At 41.4% G+C, this 18,026-nt stretch overlaps 3 protein-coding genes across 4 annotated transcripts; 2 read left to right on the top strand and 1 right to left on the bottom strand.

Moving 5' to 3' along the window:
* The first annotated feature begins 502 nt into the window (after nt 1–502).
* On the top strand, nt 503–7,815 carry LOC113156367 (thyrotroph embryonic factor-like). Of its 2 annotated transcripts, none has more exons than XM_026351469.1 (5): nt 503–684; nt 3,381–3,755; nt 4,151–4,371; nt 5,240–5,451; nt 5,874–7,815. In XM_026351469.1, the coding sequence occupies exons 1-5, from the start codon at nt 609–611 to the stop codon at nt 5,893–5,895; spliced, it is 906 nt and encodes a 301-aa protein (XP_026207254.1). In that variant the 5' UTR covers nt 503–608; the 3' UTR covers nt 5,896–7,815. The 2 variants fall into 2 exon arrangements, with proteins under 2 accessions (XP_026207254.1, XP_026207253.1); XM_026351468.1 differs by lacking the exon at nt 503–684 and adding an exon at nt 2,426–2,802.
* A 1,037-nt stretch (nt 7,816–8,852) lies between these two features.
* LOC113156435 (PHD finger-like domain-containing protein 5A) lies at nt 8,853–10,124 on the bottom strand. The gene is made up of 4 exons (XM_026351584.1): nt 9,987–10,124; nt 9,631–9,654; nt 9,212–9,378; nt 8,853–9,055 (listed from the first exon to the last, which is right to left on the bottom strand). The coding sequence occupies exons 1-4, from the start codon at nt 10,036–10,038 to the stop codon at nt 8,966–8,968; spliced, it is 333 nt and encodes a 110-aa protein (XP_026207369.1). The 5' UTR covers nt 10,039–10,124; the 3' UTR covers nt 8,853–8,965.
* A 413-nt stretch (nt 10,125–10,537) lies between these two features.
* On the top strand, nt 10,538–17,603 carry LOC113156592 (aconitate hydratase, mitochondrial-like). The gene is made up of 17 exons (XM_026351826.1): nt 10,538–10,603; nt 11,523–11,665; nt 12,295–12,553; nt 13,031–13,123; nt 13,212–13,370; nt 13,596–13,746; nt 13,917–14,021; nt 14,191–14,282; nt 14,583–14,688; nt 14,773–14,930; nt 15,032–15,105; nt 15,227–15,338; nt 15,459–15,737; nt 15,843–16,034; nt 16,185–16,317; nt 16,406–16,527; nt 16,643–17,603. The coding sequence occupies exons 1-17, from the start codon at nt 10,568–10,570 to the stop codon at nt 16,775–16,777; spliced, it is 2,349 nt and encodes a 782-aa protein (XP_026207611.1). The 5' UTR covers nt 10,538–10,567; the 3' UTR covers nt 16,778–17,603.
* Nucleotides 17,604–18,026: the final 423 nt, after the last annotated feature.

Below are 18,026 nucleotides of genomic sequence, written 5' to 3'. Positions count from 1 at the left end.
ACTCTACTTATATGAGCACTTTATACCTACAGGCAAGGGTGAGGAACATTTTAACACACCTTTCTGTCAGTAGTAATTGAATGAATCTTGCTACATATAAATCAGGTTTTCATACCTCCTTCATTATCACTTTAGTAAAAAAGCTGGATAATGTCTTTTTAAAACCCACTTATTGTTTGTTACAGTTTCTTTTACTAAAAGCAGACACGCTATGACAAGCTACAGCTGGTATTTGTTGTTCATTATGTTGCACTGATTGTTTCACTGTGTATTTAGGGTCCACGCTTTTTTTAACTTTAGGTAATCAATAGTGGAGCCCACTCTGATCTATACAAGGCTGGAGATTGGCTGACCGCCGTAACGGACACAAACGTTGACCAATCGGCGCTCTTTCCGTCCACTGCCAGGGGAAAGCGCTCTGCCGATTGGCTGCGGGGGAGCTGAGAGGGCGGGCTGGGTTAAGTAACCTGTGAACGGGTCATAATGTGGGTCCTGTCAAATTGTCTGGATTCTCTGCATTTTTCCGGAGCTGTCAGTGAGTCACTGCTTCATGTGAGCTGCTGCAGCTCTGCAACAGTTGTTACTCTTACTGCATTTTAAAAAGAAACATGTCTACAGAGATCCCGGAAATTTTCAAGGCTCTTCTTGAGCTTCCATTTACTCTGCCGAACTTTGATGATAATGGTAAGTGGCTGACAAATCCGACAGTGACGGGCTGATTCAAGTTGCTTGCAGCACTGTGCGTGTGTTTTTATGAAAATGAAGTTGAGTCAAGTTGTTTCTGACACATCTCCAAACAGAACTGTTTTTTGTTGCGTAATCCCTGTCACTTGACGAGAATTAGTGTCCGTCTGCTGGATTTCAGAGGTTGTTGACAGAGTTTAGTTGCAATGCAAAGGTTAGCAAGATAAATTAAATCAAAGTTCTTCAGAAGAAGTGGACTATTGCGTTGTTGGGCAGCTCGATGTTAGATACAACGCAGTCATAGATTACTTGTTGCGCACCTTTCAAAATAAAAGTACATTGGGAAAGTTGCGCAGTGACACTGATCAGGTGGAGGGAAATGCAGTTATTGATATTCTAACAGGCTGTTGATTATTTCTATTCCGCCTTTTTTAAACGCTGTCTCACTTTCAACTGATTGGTAACAGGATTTCTTTATATATCTTATCTGTCTCTTGATTATGCGGCTCTAATTATCTCCAGACACACTGCGAGCATAGTCTGCACAGTGACAAGGTATCCTACTGTGTCACTACTCAATTAAACAAATGGTGGACGGGTCCTTTCATCTTGGTGTGTGTTTGTGTGTGGAGACAGGGACGTTACGCTTTGTAGATCTATGATTGAATTACTAACTGGCCCTGTTTAGCTTCTCTGGTCCATATTTAGATAAATCAGATTACAGTCAAGCAGTTTCATTACAATGAAAGTCGTATTGTTATTGGCCCCATTTCACAGGATTTCATAATAACTGGACACACAACCAGAGAGGCTATCAGATAGATCAATTTTCAAATTAAAGTACTGTGACTTCTTCACCAAGCACACATGCACTTAGTGAGTAAATAAGCTGATCTTCAAAACTTAGTCTCTCCCTGCAATCATTGGAAGAAATACTAGTCTGTCAAAGAAAGAAGAGGCTCTTACCTATTTTTTAATATATGAGGAAAGGGTTGGACGTTTCTTTATCATGCATCTTAGTGCTACATGATATAAAAGTAAAACACGCATTTTATTAATGCGCGTCTGCTCAGCTGCAAGTACTGCATCAACCTCAAGGTGGCCTTGGGCTCCTCGACGCCGCCCTCGCTGCACGTTTGTGCGTGTGAGACTCAGTCACGGTGCTGTTTCATTGGACGGTGTCGGTCGATATGTAAGAGCGGCGACCGCACATGTTATTGCATGTGAGCGAAGCAGCGTCGTCGCAGCAGAATAAGCATCGTGAAATACTGGTTAAACTTCGTGGCCAGTGCTTTTGCAGGAAGTTGAATAGGGAATGAAGCTGCAAGTTGCAGTTGTGTACGAATGTGTGTTTCTGAAGACGAATGCGAAGATCGCTTTACTGAAACGTTACTGCAAATTGTAAACGCTGCGTTTGTCAGTGTCTATTTGTGAACAGTGGCAAGTTTTTAAAATCAGGACATGAGATGACTGCAGGAATAGCGTAGATTCAGTATGTGTATATCTGTTTCATTGCTCGTGCCACGTTTTCTATATATATATATATATATTCATAATATATATATTTAGTAGACCATATGTAAGTCGGTCAACCAATGAGAGCTCAGCTGGCGGCGAGCGACCATCGCTATTGGCTACTCACTAAAATCCCGCCTCTTGGTCAATATGGTAGTTAATATTAATGAGGACGAGACACAGTCCGCCTATCAGCAGCAGGCAGGGCGGATATTAGTGAGCGGGGGCGTGGCCTCTTCTTACCGTCAAACCTCCACACTGCATTATTTCCACAGGAAGCGGAGCGAGGAGCGGTCGCGGAGCCGCGGTCTTTGTCGTTGCTACACTTTGTCTGGAATAAAAACATTAGCTAGAGACAGTCAGTAGCTGCAGTGAAACCGACGAACGTGAGCTAGCTGGTGTTTTTCGAGCTAACAGGACAGCCACCGGGTTCGTTTCTTGGTCAGTTACCGTGTGGTCGGCGTCGACAACAAGGAGTAAACATGTCGGCGGAGCCAATAGTCATCACACTGTCGACAGAAGCCGGGAACACGACCACACTCCCGGTGGTGCTGAAGAAAATAATGGAGATGCCTCCGCCGAACATACTGGACGGAGACGACGGTAGGTGCAATAAAGTGGAGGGGAGGAAAAAACTAAGATGTAGGTTAAAAACAAGCTTTAGTAATTATAGTATGTAGGACTGAGTGTAGTCTGTTGATAGATAGCAGAGTGCATCGATCCCCTTGTGTGCACCGTATGCTGATGCTACAGGCCCGGCCCCTCCTCAGTTTGTTCCCCACCTCCCAATCCAGACTTTTCTAGACACGCCTCTGACTTTAAATGGAGCTCTTGTTGACAAACGGCACTTTTCCTTCATTGCTATGAAAGTATGTTGTGTGGATCAGTTAAGGTTTGTGCTAAAAGGTGATTGTTACTTGCTAGCTAACATATATGCTGTAGTTATTTCATGTGATCCATGTTTCCACTGTGGTTATTAGGCCTTTATTCACAGATTCTCGTGCGTGGTCATCAAACTCGCTTTGGTTGAATGTTTTAAATGTTTTCTGCAAAGTGGAGGTGCTATTAAGAAGAGGTTATCTGTTTCTTGTCAGGCTCTGTATATTTAAACAAGGTGCGTCTTGATATGTCACAGCAGATTGACCTAACCATATACGTGAACCTCTTTTTTTGTGTTACAGACACTGATAAGGAAAAGCTGTGTCTGGGAGATAGTGTTGACCTGGGCGTGGGAGGCAGTGATATGGGTCCTTCAGCCGCCTTGACCCCTGCTATCTGGGAAAAGACTATTCCTTATGATGGTGAGAATTTCCACCTGGAGTACATGGATCTGGAGGAGTTCCTTATGGAGAATGGTATCCCTGCCTCACCTATTGAGGACTGCCTTAAGAGCAGCACAGAAGGAGACGCCAAGAAGACGGAGAAACCTAAGACCGCCAAGCCAACAGGAGTGTCTCCAGTCTCTCTGCTGTCTATTCAGGAGTTGGACAAGTGTGAAGAGGAAGTGGTCATCATCACCAAGAGTGAATCTGATATCATCTGTGATGTAACTGCAGGTGAGTTTTTTCACTCTTACACTTATGTGAATTTATTTGGTCCAGATATTAAACATCAGACATGATATGTGGTGACACTGAAGTGATCTCAAAATCTCATTCCTTCCTGAAGCAAGCTGTAAAAGTAGTGAAAGACAGCAACAACAGATGCCGCTGCATAGTAATTATAATGTGTAAAGAGTTTACAACATGTTTACTACATACTGCAACAGTCTGTACATGCTGAAATGTCAGGACACACGTCCATCCCACATAAGGAATGTAGCTTAAGTACATTTCACCTTTAAACCAACGTCAGCTCTAAACTTACTGATTGCACTGATGTGTGGCTGCTCACTGATCTTCAGTCTGAACTACCACTGTTTAATAACTGATTTCTTTTTCTGTTTGCTCAGAAGTGACCACTGAAAAGGACAGAGTAACCCCTGAACCGATCAACCCTGACGATATTGACGTTGACATCAACTACGAGCCAGATCCCACAGACCTGGTCCTATCAAGTGTGCCTGGAGGGGAGCTGTTCAACCCACGGAAACACAAGTTCACGGAAGACGAGCTTAAGCCACAGCCTATGATCAAAAAAGCCAAGAAGGTGTTTGTTCCAGAAGAGCAGAAGGTATGCAAGAAGAGAGGAGGAGTGTGTGCACAGTTTGTTTGATGGCAAACATAAAACAAGACATACAAACTGAAGCATAAACAAGAGCAACAACATCTAGAGCTTCAGTAAAATGAATTTTATAGTTGACGTTTGCTGACGTTATTCTCCAAGATGTTTTACAGTTGAAAAAGCAGAGGAAATACAAATTAGAGTAGTGAAGTGTAAAGTGTGTTGGCTAATTTACATGTGCAGGTAGTATTGCACATTAGTATAGGCACATATCAATGTACAGTACTGTGCAAAAACCATTAGTTTTCTTGTATTGACAATGCTATTATGACCACATATATATTGATCTATTAGTCTCTTTATTTTAATATAATAAAGAGACTTATATATATATATATATATATATATATAATTTAGGAAATATGTAAACAGTAAAAAAAAAACATTAAAAAACTGCTTCTGTAGACTAAAGACGAACAATGACGAACAATGTGACCTTGGTAGGGGAATGTGGGTATTTAGGTCAAGGACAAAAACGGGAGGGGAAATCTACTGCACCAATTATAATTTCAAAATTTTCCTTGTGAAATGCAAGTTGATACAGGAGAGAAATGCAGCAGTGTCATCGTGAATCGCTTCTCGCTACTCACAGTGACTCGGCTGTTTTTATATTTTTCACATTGAAGTCTTCCTTCCTCCTCATTTCACCCGAGAACACTGTTGTTTACACGCCCCAAAAAGCTTGGCTGTCGGCCACATTACAGAATTACCAGAGTTCAGATTTGGGCTAATGTGGCAGTAATACGACGCAAAAACTTGGTGTTGTGTTTCTTCGACTCAGTTCAAACTTGCAATCATTTCTTCTCCACCTCTCCAGGATGAGAAGTACTGGCAGAGGAGGAAGAAGAACAACGTGGCTGCCAAACGCTCACGTGATGCCCGCAGGTTAAAGGAGAACCAGATCACGGTCCGGGCAGCTTTCCTGGAGCGTGAGAATGCAGCGTTGAGGACGGAGGTGGCAGAGCTACGGAAGGAGTGCGGCCGCTTCAAGAACGTTGTAGGCCGCTACGAAGCCAAATTTGGACCACTGTAAGGCAGCAGACAAATCAAATATGTGAAACTGTAAATGGACATTTATAATGCAGACCGTGTCAGTCACTCTGTTTTAAAAAGTGAGGTGACAGATGTTGTTGACTTTTGATCATGAACCGCTCTGTTGTATTTGGATGGTATTAGACACAAGTGAAGAGACAGTAAAACCCCTTTGAGACCAAGAGGGTGATGTGGGGCAAATCTATGTTGGTGGCTGACCTGAGTTCAACCCTCACCAGAGTTGGAAGAGATGTACTCTGACTTTAAGAACAGGAATATAATGTAACATGACATGGAGAATGGCATTTTATTGGCTTCTGCTGTATGAAGGGTGCCCTCAGGTGTGAGAGACTTATGTACAATTAAGCCCCACCCCCCCCTCCCCGCTGTCATTCATCCTTGTTCTCTTCTCTTTCAAGTGCTGCGCCAGAAGACCAATAGGCAACACCTGATTTATTCATTTATTTTTCAAATGAATAAATAAATCAAAACCGTTGGGGTTGGTACTAGAGAACACTAGAACCGCTCAGATGAAGACGAGGGGGAAGAGGAGGAGGAAGAGGGCATATGCAAGAGTGAGATCTGTCTACATGGAGATGCAATAGCATGTTAAGACCCGACATCTGGTTTTTGTTTTATTTTTTCTACTGTATTACAGTTACTATCCATGTGAGTAAGATCAGCTGGGGAGGATATTCAAGTGCTTCTTCAGTACTCTTCTTTAGTGAAGTGTACTTTTATCATGTTTTATATGCCTTTGGTCAGAAGAGATCATGTGATGTTTATGTTGGAGAAACTGGGTTTTTATTTTTTACATTAGATTAGGAATTTATTATGTTGGTATTGTAGAATAAAAAAAAAACTGCAGGTTGCTTCCAGTTCTTTCCACGTTTAAGTTCTTAAATCTGTCGAGTTTTTATTTTCACATTGAGATTATTTCATGTCAGTGAAGAGCTGTGATTGTCTTTGACATTTCCAATTACTTAAGCTTCTTCAGGGGACTACAGTGATGTGGCCATAAAGCGCAGCCACGTTGGCACCTCTGCGTGTACACAAACTTGTTACCAGCAGCACAGAGCTGTGTGCACACGCTCCGTTCTCCCAGTTTGAGTGGATGTCGCGCTGTCGCTATCGTGTTCGTAGGACTTCTGCTTGACTCTCCACATGTTGTAACGTAGACCTGTCCATTTATGTTGATTTGAAAGTGTTATGAGATTAATCCACTGTTGCATCTACTGCAAATTGACTTTCTAGACATGCTCATTATCTCAAGACATACAGTCAGAGCTCAGATGCAGCTCCAGTGTTTGAACATGCCTTGTTTAGTTTTGTTATAGATATTAAGCAGTGGAACACCCTTTAATCAGCTGAGTGTGTCAGTTATTTGTGTTATAGGCATGCTGTTAGACGCTGATGGGCACTGTAATGGTTAGTGCTTTGTTAAAGGCAGCTGGTGGTGAAACAATACGTCGTCTATTAAGTCAAACTTACAGCAGGTCTACAATTAGATTGCTTGACGTAAACAGCCAAAATAGATGATGGTACTTAAAACCTTGGACTGGAATGTATGTACATTTAGCTTGTATCTTGTTAACTTGTTATCAAATTTAGAGATTCTCTCTCCGAGACGTGTTTTCTGACAATTTTTGGACACACCAGGAAGTCTCTGTGAATGCAGACTGTATCGGGCCGTCTCTTCCATTAATAAGGGACTCCAAAATCTCTATGTTTAAAGCCATTTCAATGCAGTGTGCAGTCTGCCAGTTTACAGGGGGGCATATTGTGTAATATAACGTCTGAAAATAAAATAACAAACCTGGATTATTTTTCTGTCCAGTTCTGATAAAAAGGGAAAGCTGTGTTTTTTGCTGCTGGGCTTCCATCCACACATTCTTTTCCCAGATAAATCTAATACTGTGGTATTTTTTTGGTAAAGAGTTTATTTTATGTTCAAGGAGAAAATACTATTCTCTAACTAATACAGGTTCCTTTTTTATCATTGCAACCTGCAGTAAATACAGCTTTGTTCTTGCATTCTTTCTTATAGAGAAAAACTACTTCAGGATTGTCACATTTATCCACAATAATAAAAGTCTATGGTGTCATTTATATTTTTAGTAGAATTCTGACATGAATGACAATGAGTTTCTTGACTCATTTTAATATTTTCTAATGCTCTAAGCTTTAATAGAGATTACATCAACCTTTATAGAACAGGTCAACTTGTGAACTGTGAGGGTTTTTAACCTTCCTGTTTCCACCTTTGTATTTCTTTGTAAAGAAACATCCTGGCATTTTAAGTGTGATAACCTTTGTCTTGTATATACAGTATCTATAAATAAAGCCTTATTGAGAAAGTCACTTAAGGTGTACATTTCTTTCCTATCCAGATGTTTAGGTTTTAGCAGTGATCCGTTCATTCTGAAGACAAAACTCAGTCAAACCCAAATACGTTAAAGCTGCTGCTAGAAAAAACAAGTACAATTCTTGTGTGATTGAGGATGAGGTGTCAGTTGTGGTGAAGCGGCTCTTCAAGCTACAAATGCATGTTATTTTGAGGAGTCAAGCACAGCAGCCTGGCGCTTAAAATCTGTCCACTCCACACTAAACAAATAGATAAGGTAATCCCACTGGATAATTACTGCATGAATGAATATGTTTCAGCTGTTCAGAAGTTATTTAACCCTAACTGATGCAGTTAGCATCAGCAATGCTATGAACCCAAAGAATGAGTTCAGCTGATGACCTGAATATACTGAATAACCAGGTTATTCCATCATTAGATTTTTTCTTCCCTGATGTCACAGGCCTATTCTAAGATGACAATGTCAGGACTCGTCGGGCTCAAATTGTAAAAGATTGGTTCAGGGAGCAGGATCCATCATTTTCACACATGGATTGTCCACCACAGAGTCCAGACCTTAACCCCACTGAGAATCTTTGGGATGTGCTAAAGAAGACTTTGAGCAGCGATCCGACTCTACGATCATTAATATGAAAAGATGTGGCTCAGCACAACTCTAAACAGTTCATGATAGCATCATTTAATCTTGTTCTCCACATAAAGTTACACTATAAAGAGTAATGATGGTGTGACTAAAACATACAGCTAACATTTTGAAATATTGCTATCTGGTGGAAGAAGCAGAGTGACTGAAAAAAGCTGGATCATCTTGACAGTGTTAGAGCTCTTCCCTTTGCACTAGTTCACGTTTAGTTTGTCAGATAAACTGTAACGATTCAAGCTGCTGAACTCTAGGAGCAAGTTTAGACAGTATCATATGACAAAATACATGCTATTCATGTCTAGTTGATTAAATATAAATAGTGAATATTGTTGGAGCAGATTTTCAAAAGCTTTAATTGAAAAATCTAAAATAAACACAAATATAAAGAAAGACATATAAAAGAGTTTTATTGAGAAGTTAAAAAAAAAAAAAAAGCTTCTTGAGGTTTCAAAGAAAATCTGCAAAAGCCAAAGAACTAAAACAGGGACTGAGGTGAATCATCTTCACCTCTTCTTGAAGCCATACTTCTTCCTTTCATAAAACAGATCTGTTTTGGAGCTGCCCAAGTTTACGATCTTTGGACAGCCGTCACGCTGTAACGACAACAGAAAGAGGAGTAAATACATGTTCATCTTAAAAAAGCTGGACACAGGTTTAGAAATTATGATTTCTTACAAGTCATTGTGTATTAAGAAGTAAACCTAACACATATGGTCTTTATATATCCTTCAATGCTTAAGAATGCTTACATCTTTCTCCTGGATTGTGCACTCTTTACAGTAGTAGGCATCAGATACTCCAGGCCCTCCACAGATGACACAGCGTCCCTGATAGGAACCATAGTTGCACTCATCACAGATGCGCACCAGTGTGCATGGTCTCACGTAGGAATCACAGATGACACACTTTCCATCACCTGAGAAGAGTCAAACAATGCAAAAGTAGAAAATTATAGATTACGTTACCACGACTCCAATAAATATGTAGTGAATGGTATCATAAAAAAGCATGATTAGGTTTTGAGGTGGCGTTAGTGTGAATATTTCTTTCAGATTGTTAACGTATTAAACATTGAAATAAAAAAAAAAGATATGCAAAAGATACCTGAAATGTGAACGAGGATTAAGACACTTAATTTGTTATGGATTTCATAGATGGAAGTACTTACATTTCTCACACAGTCTCCCGATAGCTGAGGAATGAAAACAAAGAGCTCAGTGTGGAGTCGAGCTATAAAGTCATTTCGCCCAATTACATTTCAGTAACCAAGCTATAGTTTCCCCTTGCTTAAAGCAAAATGCAAAAACACATCGTAGTATATTCTATAGTTAGATTAGTTATCAACGTTTGATACTTGTAACGATAGTTATGTCTAAGCTAACACTACGGCTAACATACGCTCAATAAAACCCATGCTGTACTCGTTAGCATGGCAGCTAACGTTATCTCTGGCAGCAATGAGATACAAGAGGTTGAACCACAATACCAGTTTTAGATAACAAGTAAAAATGGATAAAAACATACCAACGCCGGCTTGTTTTCTGCAAAATATCAAATCTGGATGATGTTTAGCCATTGTCGGCTAACGTAAGGCAAGCGCTCCTGGTTTGGTTAAACTTTCACCTCTGAACTTTAAACTCTGTACGAAGAATTTTGTTTTGGCGCTACCGCCCCCTATCGTCTCTAAATCAAAAAACAAAAGGACGTAAGAAAAACAATGATCGAGTGTAACGTTATGATAATTCGTTCAATGGCCCTTCTTTGTATTTTACAAACAATAAAATGATTTGTTTGCATGTTTTTGTCTTTGTTAAGTAAAAAGTGGACGTAAAAACATATCTGCATCCTTACAGCTTAGTAGAAGTCAATAAAGTATATAAATTCTTTCTATGGGATATAATATTACTTTTTATTTTATTAAACGATAAAAAACAACTCGACCGAGGAATCTAAGTTAAAATGACATTTTTAAACAAAGTAAAAAAAAAAAAAAGATAAGACAGCAAAAACATTTTGAATATTTTGTCCTTCAAGGACCTGCGCGGTCTCGGCGTACAAAAGCGTGACGTCACAGCGTGACCGACACATCTTTGTCAGTGAACAAAATGGCAACCTACTGTCTGACTGTCGCCCGGCTTCAGGTAAGCGACAAAATTAGCCGATCTTATTATATCTGTAAGCCAGAGAGGGATGTCAACGCTACCTTGTATTGTATAAATGTAAAATAATGGGATTCTGGCCAAATCACGTGGCTGACGACGGTGACTGCTGATAAAAAGGCTGTAAAGCAGTCACTGGGTGGACAGGTCATCGTGCTGCACCATCGCATTTAGAGAGCAACAACTAGCATGTCCCTGTTTCAGTAAAACACGGTCAATCTGTCAGTTTACACTAAATAATTCATTGCAAGTATGCTCAGCTTTTTAATGGGCGAGGCTAGGCTGCTTTCAGGAGTGGATCTTGTGATTTAAATAGCAAGGTTAAGCACAAGGTTAGAGCTCCCAGGAGCCACACGGCGAGGAGCATGACGACTATTTGTTAAATTATAATAAATAGTACAACAACAAACATAATCTTACTCATGCAGTTTAGTTTGAAGCGAAGTCCTTGTATTCAGCCCATAACAGACGTGTGCCGGCAGCTGCTGCTGTCTTTCCTTCAGTCAGGAGGAGTGAGGCCATTGAAGAGAAGACCTCCAGTTTCACTGCTGTTTGTCTGTCTTCTCTGAAAACTCTGCTTTGTTTTACACAATACAACCTTGAATTACATATTGAACAGAGCTACTGATGGTGTCTCAGTCATCTCATGCAGCTTCACTGGAGGAGATTCAGTGTCCTGTCAAGGGGCATTCAAAGTCAGACACTTGACACTGGACTACAGTTTCCTGAATAGACCTTTAAAAGAACAATACTAAGTTGACTCATCATTTACAAACGGACAAACTGTTGCAGGGTTGTTGTTTTTTTTTTTTGTTTGTTTGTTTTCTCTGTTTGTGGTTATGTTTGCATCTCTGTGTTTATGCTCACGTTTTTGTTGTTGTGTTGTTGTTGCTGTCTCCAGCTGGCCCTGGGTCAAGGTGCACGCCGCCTGCATGTATCTGCAGCTTACAGAGCCAAGGCCAAAGTGGCTATGAGCCGCTTTGAACCCACGTCCTTCGTCAACTATGAGAACCTCCAGTCCAACGTTGACATTGTACGAAAAAGGTCAGTGCCCTACTACTATTACTACTATTACTACTACTACTACTACTGTTTGCTCTGATTCACATCCCTGTTTTTTTTGTCCAGCTCTCTTTTATCAGTGTCAATGTTTGAACTGTCGTGTTTACAACAGGTTTTCATTGACGTTACCTTTGCTCTAGAGTTTCAACCTCTCAGCACTTCAGTTCAAAGCGCTGTTTCCCCCCTACATGTGTGCATGTAGGGGGGAAACATGTTGTGCAGTTTTGTTCAGTGACTTCTACTTGTTCAGCCCTGTAATCACTCCAGAGGTTTAGACTGGCTTAAACCAGTTATTAAAAATAATGAGGAGAATATGGATGAAATGGTAACATGTCATTTTGCCCAAGTGTAAAATGGAAAAAAATGTGAATGATTTAACTTGAACCAGAAGATGAAAGCTTCAGTATATACTTTGGATAAAACTATATACTTCTTTCTATATCTGTCATCCTCTGACATCAGAGTTTTTTTCAGCATATTCTATCTGCATTATCACACTTCTAGTTTACTTTCTAATGATTATGTCTATATTTAGTTTTTTCCCTGATATAACTCTTACATGGTTGTGACCATAAATGTCAATAAAATGCTGTTTTATACTTGTTCTACAGACTCAACAGGCCACTCACTTTGTCCGAGAAGATTGTTTACGGCCACCTCGATGATCCCCACAACCAGGAAATCGACCGCGGTCGCACCTACCTGAGGCTGCGTCCCGACCGCGTGGCCATGCAGGACGCCACAGCCCAGATGGCGATGCTCCAGTTTATCAGTAGTGGCTTGCCGAAGGTGGCAGTGCCGTCCACCATCCACTGCGACCATCTGATCGAGGCCCAGATTGGCGGAGCACAGGATCTGGCCAGGGCAAAGGTGAGGAGCCTGGCTTGTTTAATTTAACTTTATTATGTGTTTATACACGCTAATATTTGGTTGGACCACCTTTAGCTTTAATTATGACACACATTCACCGTGGAATCTTGAAATATGCCAAGGGAAGAAAAAAAATCCATTGAGGGAATAACCTGATCATTCAGTATATTCATGTCGTATTCATGTTGTCATAACGTTGCTGAACCTCATGCACTGGATACTGTTCACATATACAGTTGTCACTGTGTGACTAAGACATCAGAGAAAGCAAGCAATAAGGGCCTGTTTTAAAGAATCCACTTGTGTCTGTGTTGTTGTGGAGAGAGCTACAGGGAGGCTCTTACTTATTTGCTTAGTTAAATCTAGGTGGTGACTGTTTTTTTGGACGGGCAGTGTAGTATTGATTTGTTCTTCTTAAAATGTAAAAAGATAAAGATAAAAACATAACCTGAGCTGACATCATTGTTCTTATTCTAGGACGTCAACCAAGAGGTCTACAACTTCCTGTCCAGTGCTGGAGCTAAATATGGTGTCGGCTTCTGGAAACCAGGCTCTGGAATCATCCATCAGGTACTGTTAGTTCATTTCAGGATCTTGTTTTGTCCTGGAAATTGAACCAATTTCAGTTTGGTAATCTTGACATTTCATATCCAAACAGATCATCCTAGAGAACTACGCCTACCCGGGAGTGATGCTAATTGGTACAGATTCCCACACACCTAATGGTGGAGGACTTGGTGCAATCTGCATTGGAGTTGGAGGAGCTGATGCTGTAGATGTCATGGCAGGGATCCCCTGGGAACTCAAGTGTCCCAAGGTTAGCAAAATAGATTACTGCAGTTACAGTATTCCATTGTTTTTCTCTCTCCACAGTAGTAGCAGTAGTAGCAGTAGTAGCAGCAGTAGTAGCAGTAGTAGCAGTAGTAGCAGTAGTAGCAGTAGTAGCAGTAGTAGCAGTAGTAGCAGTAGTAGCAGTAGTAGTAGTTCTTGTTTCTATTGCCATCTCTGAACTACAATTTACTTCTCTATCTCTTCCTCTAAGGTGATTGGTGTGAAGCTCACAGGCTCTCTCTCTGGCTGGACATCTCCTAAGGACGTCATCTTGAAGGTGGCCGGCATCCTGACTGTGAAGGGAGGTACTGGAGCCATAGTAGAGTACCACGGACCAGGAGTCGACTCCATTTCTTGCACTGGTCAGTGAAAAAAATAACTTTTTCCCCCACTGATATAACTTGTATTTTCCTTCTCAGCTGATTGGTTCTTATGTAATATAACACTACAGCAAACCTCTTTCAGTGTTTTGGAATCAGAGCTAATGTATAGAAACGAAACAGTGTAACTAAGTCAGTTTTTTACTTTGTAGGAATGGCCACCATTTGTAACATGGGAGCAGAGATCGGAGCCACAACCTCTGTGTTCCCCTACAACCACCGCATGAGGACCTACCTGGAGAAGACTGGACGTGGCCGTATGTTCACAACTCATTATACTAACAAATAGTACAGGAGAGTGTGTGTGCTGGCACCCTAAACTGACTGTGTATGTTTTTTTACTATTTCTTTCTGGAAGTCTTGTCTGTAATACATGTTGGTTTAGTGACTTATTAGTGTCTTAACACAGTGTTTGTCTCTTCTCAGAGATCGCTGCCCTGGCTGATGAATACTCAGACCTGCTGGTACCAGATGAAGGCTGCGAGTACGACCAGATCATTGAGCTCAATCTGGATGAGGTTGGTGTGTTTTTTTTTTTTTTAAGATTTGATTTTTGTTCTGTTGAGTCAGGACACAAAGGTTGTGAGATCAGGGTGCTTGTAGAAGTAGTGCAATCATGACACCTCTGAGTGATGCTGTTATCCCAGTGTTGTCAGAAGTTGTCTCTACATCTTTAAATATATATATATTGCATCATTTCAATTCAACACAACTGTAATAAATTACTTGCAGTGTCTGTGTGAGAACTTCACTTTGGATAACTGTAAGAGTTTGAGAATAACTGGGTTTCTGGGCCACGGTTCTGCTTCGTTCTCTAGCTGAAGCCACATATCAATGGACCCTTCACTCCTGACCTGGCTCACCCAGTGTCTAAAGTGGGTGCCGTGGCTGAAAAGAACGGCTGGCCACTGGATGTTAAAGTTGGTAAGAACTGATCATGGATTGATACAGTCAACAAGCCTTTCTGAGTTTCTGCTTTGATTGTCTCTGGTTCTTTTCCTCTTTTAGGCCTAATTGGCAGCTGCACCAACTCCAGCTACGAGGACATGGGTCGCGCTGCTTCTTTGGCCAAGCAGGCTTTGGATAAAGGCCTGAAGTGCAAAGCTCAGTTCACAGTCACCCCTGGCTCTGAGCAGATCCGTGCCACCATTGAGAGAGATGGATATGTGAGTGCCAGCACACAAACAAAAAATAGTTGAACCTTCCCCGTCCTGATAAGTTAACTCTGGGTAGAGTAATAGAATCTGCAATTTGTGTCTTCTTGTAGGCAAAGACCTTTAGAGATGTTGGAGGCGTGGTCCTGGCAAACGCATGTGGGCCTTGCATTGGACAGTGGGACAGGTTGGTAAAACAATAACTATGGAAGTGTTTGAAGTGATTTATGATATCAAAACAAAAGTTTGATTTGTTGGGAGTGTTTTGTGTAATTTATTGTATTTTTTGTGTGTGTGTTTGTTTTCAGGCGTGATGTGAAAAAGGGTGAGAAGAACACAATCGTCACCTCCTTCAACAGAAACTTCACTGCCAGGAATGATGCCAATCCTGCAACACACGCCTTCGTTACCTCCCCCGAGGTAAAAGGAAGCCACACTACTAGATGTTCAACATTTGGTCCATTTGGTTAAACAATGTACACAAAGTACACAAGCTTGTGTTTTAATGGCTCTTGCTTTGGATCTGCTCCTCTTCCTCAGATTGTCACAGCCCTCGCCATCGCTGGCACATTAAACTTCAACCCAGAGACCGACTATCTCACCGCTCCTAATGGTGAGAAGTTCAAGCTGGAGCCCCCCACTGGAGATGAACTCCCCTCCAAGGACTTTGACCCAGGCCAGGACACATACCAGCACCCACCCGCTGACGGCACCAGCCTTAAAGTGGACGTCAACCCTCAGAGTAACCGGCTGCAGTTGCTGGAGCCGTTTGACAAATGGAGCGGAAACGACCTGGAGGACATGCAGGTCCTTATCAAGGTGAGTTGACCTGCGTGACACCAGTGTGCTGCAGTCTGAACCCTTTTCACTATCACTGGAGTGAGAACAGAACCTGTTTTACCTTCAGCTCCTCTGTCCCTGCAGGTGAAGGGAAAATGCACCACAGACCACATCAGTGCTGCAGGTCCATGGCTGAAGTTCCGCGGTCACCTGGACAACATCTCCAACAACATGCTGATCGGCGCCGTCAACAGCGAGAATGATGCCATCAACAAGATTAAAAACCACCTGAATGGAGAGTACGGAGGGGTTCCTGATGTGGCCCGTCACTACAAGGTGAGGAACGTGGAGGAGGAGGCTTCAGGAGCTCGTTTGTTGACCTGAAGCGGCTCCTCTTTAGCAGCTCTACTCTGATTTAGAGAGCTGTTGAGGTTCACAGACTTTTAGATGTCTTAGCTAATATGTTTTGGATATTGATGTGTGCAGGCCAATGGTGTGTCGTGGGTTGTGGTTGGAGATGACAACTACGGTGAGGGCTCGAGCAGGGAGCATGCGGCACTGGAACCCAGGCATCTGGGAGGAAGAGCCATCATTGTTAAGAGCTTTGCCAGGATTCACGGTACTGTGGAGCTGTTATTTATGGATGTCCAGGGATTTGTGTTGAGTCTGCCTTTCAGTTAACAAACATGTCTCCTTCTTGTTTATAGAAACCAACCTGAAGAAGCAGGGTCTGCTCCCACTGACCTTCAGCAACTCGTCAGACTATGACAAGATCCGCCCTGATGACAAAATCTCCATTAGAGGACTTAAGACATTCACTCCAGGAAAGGTCAGGGTGCAAACCAGTTGCAAAATGATTAGCTTACATTTTGTTTTCTAACATTTATTTTCCAGCAGTTAATAAAAAGCATGTCCAGTGTAAACATTCCTTTGCCCCTCTTTAGCCTCTGACAGCGGTCGTGAAGCACAGCGATGGCACTGAGGAGACCCTGGAGCTCAACCACAGCTTCAACGAGACACAGATCGAATGGTTCCGGGCAGGCTCTGCTCTCAACAGGATGAAGTCGCTGCAGCACTGAGGAAGAGGAGCGAAGGGGAGAATCCTTCAGAGGGAAACGACGGGGAAGAGAATTGTTGGCTCAGGAGGAGGGTGAAGACTGTTGGGAGCTTGCTCCATAATCTACATTAGCTTACAGTTTGGATTTAAGTAATGTCTTGACTTCTAAGTGTTAAATATTTTTAGAATACTCCAGACTAAGTGCCAGGCTGATGTTGATGATGGAACATAATGACTGATCTGTGGTCCAAAGTTTCGTTTTTCACATAGCTCATTTTTGAAGAGAATGTAAACTTTGGTGTCAAACAGTGCTAAATGGTAATCATGGTAATAATGGTCATCGTGTGTAGGGAATCATGCAAGTACTGTACATGACATGGAAAGAAAGTGGATTACTCATAACTCTGATGCCAGTCGACTTAGTGCAACTTGTGGGATTCAGTGGACATCGGACTAATTACTGTTCAGTGAATTTAGGTTCATAACATGCGTCACAGTTATTATTGTCAAAAGGGTACAGAGAACCACTACAGAAATGTTCCTCATATTTAATCCTGTGTCAGAACACAATAATTATCCCTCTTCTTCTCCAGCAAAATCTTTAAACCCTGCCCATTCCTTCTGATCATTACGACAATCTCAAAGGTCAAATGTCAGAAGTGTTTATTATACGCAAAGTTCAGATCTCGGATGGCGTTTCAAAAACACTCCTTTTGTTACTCACAGGGACGATGTATAAAACACATATTTACCACGCCTTAGTCAGTTTTACTTCAACACAAGCAGAACTGTAGTAGAAAAATAAAAGATGTGTGCACTCAGTGCTGTACTGGTGGAACATTTGAAAACATATGTCACTTGCTTTTTTTAAGTAACATGGCTGCTCATGAGAAACCTAACATTAATTGACATTCACTTCCATGTGGGTGATGATACTACATTAACATCAGGATATTTTTATGTGCTGTTCTCTCAGTCCCTGCACACAAAATGAGTCAGTTAATGAATCACAACTTTCACCAAAACCTCTATATCTAAATCATCTGTTTCCATGTACATTCAAGTGTGTGTATGTTTTTTCTCCAAATTATTTTTCTGTATAACAGAAAGTCAAATGGGTTGTAAAATAAAAATTCACAAAGCTCATTTGTTTATATCCGATCTGTCTACTGTTAAGTTGGTAAAATTGCAGCAAAAATCTGAGAGGATAGAATAGAACATATGAACATAATGTACCTGTTGTACTCAGTGACATGGAGAATTAGGGGTTT

This window comes from Anabas testudineus, chromosome 19, assembly GCF_900324465.2.
Source record: "Anabas testudineus chromosome 19, fAnaTes1.2, whole genome shotgun sequence".
NCBI classification, from domain to species: Eukaryota; Metazoa; Chordata; class Actinopteri; order Anabantiformes; family Anabantidae; genus Anabas; species Anabas testudineus.
The sequence above is the reverse complement of the archived record's forward strand: the minus strand, read 5'-3'. Positions and strand labels throughout refer to the sequence as shown.